Source organism: Columba livia, chromosome 39 (genome assembly GCF_036013475.1).
Source record: "Columba livia isolate bColLiv1 breed racing homer chromosome 39, bColLiv1.pat.W.v2, whole genome shotgun sequence".
Lineage (NCBI taxonomy): Eukaryota > Metazoa > Chordata > Aves > Columbiformes > Columbidae > Columba > Columba livia.
This window is the reverse complement of record NC_088640.1, coordinates 60,276-70,540: the sequence shown is the minus strand read 5'-3', so window position 1 is coordinate 70,540 and position 10,265 is coordinate 60,276. Positions and strand designations below refer to the sequence as shown.

Genomic DNA, 10,265 nt, shown 5'->3' with positions numbered 1-10,265 from the left:
CACCTCCCCCAGGCACACCCATGTCCCCAGAGATCAGTTCAGCTCCACCAGCTCCTGCCCTGGGGTGTCACCACCCGGCCTTTGCCTGAGGGACCCAGGCGTCCGGGCACCTCCCTGAGGGACCCAGGCATCCGGGCACCTCCCTGAGGGACCCAGACATCAAGACACCTCCCTGAGGGACCCAGGCGTCCGGGCACCTCCCTGAAGGACCCAGGCATCAAGACACCTCCCTGAGGGACCCAGGCGTCCGGGCACCTCCCTGAAGGACCCAGGCATCAAGACACCTCCCTGAGGGACCCAGGCATCCGGGCGCAACCCTGAGGGACCCAGGCATCCAGGCACCTCCCCAGGGCACCCCGGGTACCCCCCAAAGGGACCTGGATGGTGGGAAGTGCAGTGATGTCACACCACGGGATATGATGTCACAGCACCAACTGTGATGTCACCATGCCAGCTGTGATGTCACACCACCAGCTATGATGTCACCATGCCAGCTGTGATGCAATAGAGGGAAAGCCCCAGAAGGGCGTGGCTGATGGGGGTGGACATGGGTCAACGTGGGTTAACACGGGTCAACATGGGTCATATGGGTCAATGTGGGTCAATGTGGGTCAAGGTGGGTCAACGTGGGTCAACACGGGTCAGCATGGGTCAATACGGGTCATATGGGTCAATGTGGGTCAATGTGGGTCAATGTGGGTCAATGTGGGGTCAATGTGGGTCAATACGGGTCATATGGGTCAATGTGGGTCAATGTGGGTCAATGTGGGGTCAACGTGGGTCAGTACAGTTCAACATGGGTCAACACGGGTCATGTGGGTCAACATGGTCAACATGGGTCAATGTGGGTCAATGTGGGTCAACGTGGGTCAATGTGGGTCAATGTGGGTCAACGTGGGTCAACACGGGTCATGTGGGTCAACGTGGGTCAACATGGGCCATATGGGTCAACGTGGGTCAAAGTGGGTCAACACAGGTCAACACGGGTCAACGTGGGTCAACGTGGGTCATGTGGGTCAATGTGGGTCAATGTGGGTCAACACAGGTCATGTGGGTCAACGTGGGTCAACGTGGGTCAACATGGGCCATATGGGTCAACATGGGTCAACATGGGTCAACGCGGGTCAACGTGGGTCAATACGGGTCATATGGGTCAATGTGGGTCAATGTGGGTCAACGTGGGTCATGTGGGTCAATGTGGGTCAATGTGGGTCAATGTGGGTCAATGTGGGTCAACGTGGGTCAATGTGGGTCAACACGGGTCAATGTGGGTCAACGTGGGTCAACATGGGTCATGTGGGTCAATGTGGGTCAACGTGGGTCAACACGGGTCATGTGGGTCAATGTGGGTCAACATAGGTCAATGTGGGTCAACACAAGTCATATGGGTCAACGTGGGTCAATATGGGTTATATGGATCAATGTGGGTCAACGTGGGTCATGTGGGTCAATGTGGGTCAATGTGGGTCAACACGGGTCATGTGGGTCAACGTGGGTCGACATGGGCCATATGGGTCAACGTGGGTCAAAGTGGGTCAACACAGGTCAACACGGGTCAACGTGGGTCAACACGGGTCATATGGGTCAATGTGGGTCAATGTGGGTCAACACAGGTCATGTGGGTCAACGTGGGTCAACGTGGGTCAACATGGGCCATATGGGTCAACATGGGTCAACATGGGTCAACGCGGGTCAACGTGGGTCAATACGGGTCATATGGATCAATGTGGGTTAATGTGGGTCAACGTGGGTCAATGTGGGTCATGTGGGTCAATGTGGGTCAACGTGGGTCAATGTGGGTCAATGTGGGTCAACGTGGGTCAACGTGGGTCAACGTGGGTCAATATGGGTCATATGGGTCAATGTGGGTCAATGTGGGTCAACACGGGTCAATGTGGGTCAATGTGGGTCAATGTGGGTCAACACGGGTCAATGTGGGTCAATGTGGGTCAACGTGGGTCAATGTGGGTCAACGTGGGTCAACACGAGTCATATGGGTCAACGTGGGTCAACGTGGGTCATATGGATCAATGTGGGTCAATGTGGGTCAACGTGGGTCAATACGGGTCATATGGACCAATGTGGGTCAACGTGGGTCATATGGATCAATGTGGGTCAACGTGGGTCAACATGGGTCATGTGGGTCAATGTGGGTCAATACGGGTCATATGGATCAATGTGGGTCAACGTGGGTCAACATGGGTCATGTGGGTCAATGTGGGTCAATACGGGTCATATGGATCAATGTGGGTCAATGTGGGTCAACGTGGGTCATGTGGGTCAACGTGGGTCAACACGGGTCATGTGGGTCAATGTGGGTCAATACAGGTCATATGGATCAATGTGGGTCAATGTGGGTCAACGTGGGTGAATACGGGTCATATGGACCAATGTGGGTCAACGTGGGTCAACGTGGGTCAACGTGGGTCAATATGGGTCATATGGGTCAATGTGGGTCAATGTGGGTCATGTGGGTCATATGGACCAATGTGGGTCAACGTGGGTCAATGTGGGTCAACATGGGTCAATGTGGGTCAACACGGGTCAATGTGGGTCATGTGGGTCAATGTGGGTCATGTGGGTCAATGTGGGTCAATGTGGGTCAACACGGGTCAAGGTGGGTCAACGTGGGTCAACGTGGGTCAATACGGGTCATATGGATCAATGTGGGTCAACGTGGGTCAATGTGGGTCAACACGGGTCATGTGGGTCAATGTGGGTCAATGTGGGTCAACGTGGGTCAATGTGGGTCATGTGGGTCAATGTGGGTCAATGTGGGTCAATGTGGGGTCAACGTGGGTCAGTACAGTTCAACATGGGTCAACACGGGTCATGTGGGTCAACATGGTCAACATGGGTCAATGTGGGTCAATGTGGGTCAACGTGGGTCAACACGGGTCATGTGGGTCAACGTGGGTCAACATGGGCCATATGGGTCAACGTGGGTCAAAGTGGGTCAACACAGGTCAACACGGGTCAACGTGGGTCAACACGGGTCATATGGGTCAATGTGGGTCAATGTGGGTCAACACAGGTCATGTGGGTCAACGTGGGTCAACGTGGGTCAACATGGGCCATATGGGTCAACATGGGTCAACATGGGTCAACGTGGGTCAACGTGGGTCAATACGGGTCATATGGGTCAATGTGGGTCAACGTGGGTCAATACGGGTCATATGGACCAATGTGGGTCAACGTGGGTCAACGTGGGTCAACATGGGTCATGTGGGTCAATGTGGGTCAACGTGGGTCAATGTGGGTCAATGTGGGTCAATGTGGGTCAACACGGGTCAATGTGGGTCAACGTGGGTCAATGTGGGTCAACACGGGTCAATGTGGGTCAATGTGGGTCAATGTGGGTCAATGTGGGTCAACATGGGTCATATGGGTCAATGTGGGTCAATGTGGGTCAATGTGGGTCAACGTGGGTCAATGTGGGTCAATGTGGGTCAACGTGGGTCAATGTGGGTCAACATGGGTCATGTGGGTCAATGTGGGTCAACGTGGGTCAATATGGGTCAACACGGGTCAATGTGGGTCATGTGGGTCAACGTGGGTCAATGTGGATCAACACGGGTCAATGTGGGTCAATGTGGGTCAACGTGGGTCAATGTGGGTCAACGTGGGTCAACACGAGTCATATGGGTCAACGTGGGTCAATACGGGTCATATGGACCAATGTGGGTCAACGTGGGTCATATGGATCAATGTGGGTCAACGTGGGTCAACATGGGTCATGTGGGTCAATGTGGGTCAATACGGGTCATATGGATCAATGTGGGTCAATGTGGGTCAACGTGGGTCAATACGGGTCAATATGGGTCATATGGGTCAATGTGGGTCAATGTGGGTCATGTGGGTCATATGGACCAATGTGGGTCAACGTGGGTCAACGTGGGTCAACGTGGGTCAATATGGGTCATATGGGTCAATGTGGGTCAATGTGGGTCATGTGGGTCATATGGACCAATGTGGGTCAACGTGGGTCAACGTGGGTCAACGTGGGTCAATATGGGTCATATGGGTCAATGTGGGTCAATGTGGGTCATGTGGATCATATGGACCAATGTGGGTCAACGTGGGTCAACGTGGGTCAATGTGGGTCAATATGGGTCATATGGGTCAATGTGGGTCAATGTGGGTCATGTGGGTCATATGGACCAATGTGGGTCAACGTGGGTCAACGTGGGTCAACGTGGGTCAATATGGGTCATATGGGTCAATGTGGGTCAATGTGGGTCATGTGGGTCATATGGACCAATGTGGGTCAACGTGGGTCAACGTGGGTCAACATGGGTCATGTGGGTCAACGTGGGTCAATGTGGGTCAATGTGGGTCAACGTGGGTCAATACGGGTCATATGGGTCAACGTGGGTCAACGTGGGGTCTATATGGGGTCTATAGTGGCTCATGGATCCAGGAGAGTCCCTATGGGGCCCATAGAGGTCTGCAGCTCCATGTGGGACCCCATGGGGGTCTATAGGGGCTCCCAGCCCTACAGCGACCCCTATGGGGTCTATAGAGGATCCTGGACCTATGGGGCTCCATGTGGAGGGTCTATAGGGGTCTGCAGCCCAATAGGGTTCCCTATGGGGTCTATAGGGGATCCAGCACCATGAGGTTCCTATGGGATCTATAGGGGATGCCAGCACTATGGGGTTCCTATGGGATCTATAGGGGATTCCAGCACTATGTTTCCTACGGGGTCTATAGGGGATTCCAGCACTACGGGGTACCTATGGGGTCTATAGGGGATCCCAGCACTACGGGGTACCTATGGGGTCTATAGGGGATCCCAGCACTATGGGATCTATAGGGGCTCACAGCACTATGTTTTTCTTATGGGGTCTATAGGGGATGCCAGCACCATGGGGTTCCTATAGGGTCTATAGGGGATCCCAGCACCATGGGGTTCCTATAGGGTCTATAGGGGATGCTAGCACTATGGGATCTATAGGGGCTCACAGCACTATGTTTTTCTTATGGGGTCTATAGGGGATCCCAGCACCATGGGGTTCCTATAGGGGTCTGTAGGGGATGCCAGCACTATGGGATCTATAGGGGACCCAGCACTATGTCGTTCCTATGGGGTCTATAGGGGATCCAGCACCATGGGGTTCCTATGGGGTCTATAGGGGATCCCAGCTTTATCTGGTTCCTATGGGGTCTATATGGTCTCACGGCCGTGGCCACTCTGGCCTCGTCTCTATGGTTCGGAGGGGGGGCGGGCTGCCTCATTTCCGCTCCGCTCCCTCCGGCCGCGCGGCGCCGGAAGCGACGCCGGGAGGGCGGGGCCAAGCGGAGGCGGCGGCGCTTCTGCGTGTCGGGGCCGGCGGCGGTGCCGGCGGCGCGAGGTGAGTGCGGCCCCGCCCCCGCCCCGCCCCCAGGACGCCTGGGTCCCTTTTTGGGGGGGGGGGAGGGAGGGATGGGGGGTGGTCGTGAGGCCCTGGGGGGTCCTGGGGACAGTGGGATGAGCATGAGAAAGGGTTTAGTTCAGATACTGGCAGGATATACTTGGGGAACATATATATATATATATAATATATACAGCCATAGCACCCTGAGAACGCCTGATCTGGGAAGCTAAGCAGGGTCGGGCCCGGTCAGTGCTTGGATGGGAGACCATATATATATATATATATATATATATGTACACAGCCATAGCACCCTGAGAACACCCCACCTAATCTGATGTGGGAAGCTAAGCAGGGTCGGGCCCGGTCAGTGCTTGGATGGGAGACCATATATATATATATATATATGTATGTACACAGCCATAGCACCCTGAGAACGCCCCATCTCATCTGATCTGGGAAGCTAAGCAGGGTCGGGCCCGGTCAGTGCTTGGATGGGAGACCATATAGATACCCAGCCATAGCACCCTGAGAACACCTGATCTGGGAAGCTAAGCAGGGTCGGGCCCGGTCAGTCCTTGGATGGGAGACCACTGGAAGGCCAATGGGACCTGGGGTGGGTTAGAAGGGGGTGGTCAGTGGGTCAGAGAGGTTCTCCTGCCCCTCTGCTCTGCCCTTGAATAGAGGGTTTAGTTCACATACTGCCAGTATATACTTGGGAAACATATATATATATAATATATACAGCCATAGCATCCTAGGAACACCTGATCTGGGAAGCTAAGCAGGGTCGGGTCCGGTCAGTGCTTGGATGGGAGACCATATATATCCACAGCCATAGCACCCTGAGAACGCCCCATCTCATCTGACCTGGGAAGCTAAGCAGGGTCGGGCCCGGTCAGTGCTTGGATGGGAGACCATATATATCCACAGCCATAGCACCCTGAGAACACCTGATCTGGGAAGCTAAGCAGGGTCAGGCCCGGTCAGTGCTTGGATGGGAGACCATATATATCCACAGCCATAGCACCCTGAGAACACCTGATCTGGGAAGCTAAGCAGGGTCGGGTCCGGTCAGTGCTTGGATGGGAGACCATATATATCCACAGCCATAGCACCCTGAGAACGCCCCATCTCATCTGACCTGGGAAGCTAAGCAGGGTCAGGCCCGGTCAGTGCTTGGATGGGAGACCATAGATATATGGTGTCCTGGTGATGTCCTCAATGTTGTCCCAATGCCCTGGTGACATCCTTGTGTCCCTTCCCCCAGGTCCCTGCATCATCCCCGAGTCCACCGCTCCCCGCCATGGCCGAGGCCGTTCACTACATCCACCTGCAGAACTTCAGCCGCTCCCTCCTGGAGACCCTCAACGGGCAACGCTTGGGCGGCCACTTCTGCGACGTGACCGTTCGCATCCGCGAGGCCACCCTGCGCGCCCACCGCTGCGTCCTGGCCGCCGGCAGCCCCTTCTTCCACGACAAGCTGCTGCTGGGCCACTCGGCCATCGAGGTGCCGCCCGTGGTGCCCAGCGGCGCCGTGCGCCAGCTGGTGGAGTTCATGTACAGCGGCTGCCTGGTGGTGGCCCAATCGGAAGCTCTGCAGATCCTCACGGCCGCCTCGGTGCTCCAGATCAAGACGGTGATCGACGAGTGCACCCAGATCATCTCGCAGAGCCGCGGGCCGGCCCGCCCGCCGCGCCACGAGCCCGGCGCCGCGCCGGCGCCCCCGCCCGACCACGACGGCGCCGACGGGACGCCCGGCGGGCACAGCCGCAAACAGCGGCAACCGCTGCGGCTGCAGCTGCCGCTCAAAGAGGAGGAGGAGGAGGAGGAAGACGGCGGGGACGGCGCTTTTGCGCCGCCGCCCTTCGCCGGCGAGGAGCCGCCGTTCTTCGGCGCCACCGAGGTCTTCGCCGACGCCTTCCTGCCCCCCTGGCCCGGCGAGGACGGCGGGAAGTTGGGGAGCGAGTGCGGCTTGGAGGGGCCGGGCCACGCGCCCCCGGGGACCAAGGGGGTGACGGGGGGCGGTGGCTTCGGTTTTGTGGCACCGGTGGCGCCGGCGCCGCTCGCCGAGGGGACGCTGGGGGTCGCCGAGGTGCCGCAGCCCGGCCCCTCGCGCGGCGCCGAGGCCGCGTACCAGTGCGGCCATTGCCAGAAGAGCTTCAGCTCCCGCAAGAACTACACCAAGCACATGTTCATCCACTCCGGTGAGGGGACAACCAGGGGACAACCGGCAGCCCCCCGGGGGGGGTTGGGGGCGGGGGACGGGGCCGCTATGGGGCGGGTGGCGGCGTGGAAGGGTGGGAGGGGTTGGGTGAGGTGGTGGGGACACGGGGACAGGGAGGTGGGGTGGTGGCGGTGGATGGTGGGGACCCGCGTTGACCGTGTTGAGCCATCACTCCGTGTTGCTTCGTGTTGACCCGTGTTGACCCGTGTTGACCCATGTTGACCTATGCTGACCCGTGTTGACCTATGTTGACCCGTGTTGACCCATGTTGACCCCTCTTGACCCATGTTGCTCCATTTTGACCTCTGTAGACCCGTTTTGATCCACAATGTCCCATGTCATTCTGTGTTGACCCACGTTGACCAGTGTTGATCCACATTGACCCGTGTTGATCCCCATTCATCTGTGTCACTCCCATGCTGATCAACGCGTTGACTTGTGCGGACCCGTGTTGGCCCATGTTGACCCGTGTTGGCCCATGTTGACCTGTGCTGGTCCCTGTTGACCGCTGTTGACCCACTGACTTGTGTTGCTCCATGTTGACTTCCATTGATCCACATCGATCCATGTTGACCCATCAACCCGTGTTGCTCCACGTTGACCTGTTTTGATCCCCGTTGACTTATATTGACCCACATTGATCCACATTGACTTCCATTGATCCACATCAATCCACATTGACCCATCAACCTGCGTTGCTCCACGTTGACCTGTTTCGATCCCCGTTGGCCCATATAGACCCATATTGATCCATGTCAATCCATGTTGACCCATCAACCCGTGTTGCTCCACGTTGACCTGTTTTGATCCCCGTTGACTTATATTGACCCATATTGATCCATGTCGACTTCTATTGATCCACATCAATCCATGTTGACCCATCAACCCGTGTTGCTCCACGTTGACCTGTTTTGATCTTCATTGACCCATATTGACCCATATTGATCCATGTCGACTTTTATTGATCCATGTCAATCCACGTTGACCCATCAACCCGTGTTGCTCCACGTTGACCTGTTTAGATCCCCGTTGACCCATATTGATCCATATTGATCCATGTCGACTTCTATTGATCCATGTCGATCCATGTTGACCCATCAACCCGTGTTGCTCCGTGTTGACCTGTTTTGATCTTCATTGACCCGTATTGACCCATATTGATCCATGTCGACTTCTATTGATCCATGTTGGTCCATGTTGACCCATCAACCCGTGTTGCTCCACGTTGACCTGTTTTGATCCCCGTTGACTTATATTGACCCGTATTGATCCATGTCGACTTCTATTGATCCACATCAATCCATGTTGACCCATCAACCTGCGTTGCTCCACGTTGACCTGTTTTGATCTTCATTGACCCATATTGACCCATATTGATCCATGTCGACTTCTATTGATCCATGTTGGTCCATGTTGACCCATCAACCCGTGTTGCTCCACGTTGACCTGTTTTGATCCCCGTTGACTTATATTGACCCATATTGACCCATGTCAACTTCTATTGATCCACATCAATCCATGTTGACCCATCAACCTGCGTTGCTCCACGTTGACCTGTTTTGATCTTCATTGACCCATATTGACCCATGTCGACTTCTATTGATCCGTGCCCATCCATGTTGACCCATGAACCCGTGTTGCTCCACGTTGACCCGTTTTGATCCCCGTTGACCCACAACGACCCACATTGACCCGAGCTGACCCACGGCTGTCTCTCCGCAGGCGAGAAGCCCCACCAATGCTCCATCTGCTGGCGCTCCTTCTCTCTCCGCGACTACCTCCTGAAGCACATGGTGACCCACACCGGCGTCCGCGCCTTCCAGTGCGGCGTCTGCTGCAAACGCTTCACCCAGAAGAGCTCCCTCAACGTCCACATGCGCACCCACCGCCCCGAGCGCTTCCAATGCCGCCTCTGCACCAAGGGCTTCTCCCACCGCACCCTCCTGGAGCGCCACGCCGCCGCCACCCACCCCGCGCCGCCGCCGGGGCCACCGCCGGGGCCACCGCCACCTGAAGGCGGGTTGGCCACGTGGCCCGGCGCCGAGGCCGCGGGTGCCGGCCCCGCTCACATGGCATAAGGGGGGGATTTGGGGGTCCCCCGGGCCCGTGGGTGACCCCCTTGTGGGGTGAAACATGGAGGACTTGGACACCACCCCGGCCATGGACAAGCGGAGGGACACGGGGTCCGTTCCGGGTGTTTCTTACGTGGTTTCTATCACAGGATCAGGACCGTTTTGGTTGGAGAGACCCTCAAGATCATTGAGTCCAACCATAACCCAAGCGTCCCCCTCAACCGCGGGGGCGGTTACGTCAACTTGGTGGCATCGGAAGGTGGTGAAGATCAACACGTGCGTTTTGTGGACTATTTTAGTGCTGTTCTTGCATATTTAACCCCCTCCTCACTGCTTGGCCACGGGACATCTCACCCGTTGAGTGGTGGGGTCAACCGTGGGCACGTGGCCACCATAGATGGGCTGTAGTAGCCATGGACCATGTCATGGATCCTCCATGAGACCGGCTGTTGATGGAGGGTTGGAAGAACATGGAGGTGTCAGGGATGGACGTGGTTGGGTTGGAGGAACATGGAGGTATCGGGGATGATCCTGGTTGGGTTGGAGGAACATGGAGGTGTCGGGGATGATCCTGGTTGGGTTGGAGGAACATGGAGGTGTCAGGGATGGGGT

General features: G+C 56.3%; 1 protein-coding gene across 1 annotated transcript; it reads left to right on the top strand.

Annotated features, from left to right (window-relative positions):
- The first annotated feature begins 5,156 nt into the window (after positions 1-5,156).
- Positions 5,157-10,076, top strand: LOC106146025 (zinc finger and BTB domain-containing protein 45). The gene is made up of 3 exons (XM_065044434.1): positions 5,157-5,354; positions 6,625-7,561; positions 9,304-10,076. Exons 1-3 carry the CDS (start codon positions 5,172-5,174, stop codon positions 9,657-9,659), a joined length of 1,476 nt encoding a protein of 491 aa, XP_064900506.1. The 5' UTR covers positions 5,157-5,171; the 3' UTR covers positions 9,660-10,076.
- The last annotated feature ends 189 nt before the right edge of the window (positions 10,077-10,265 follow it).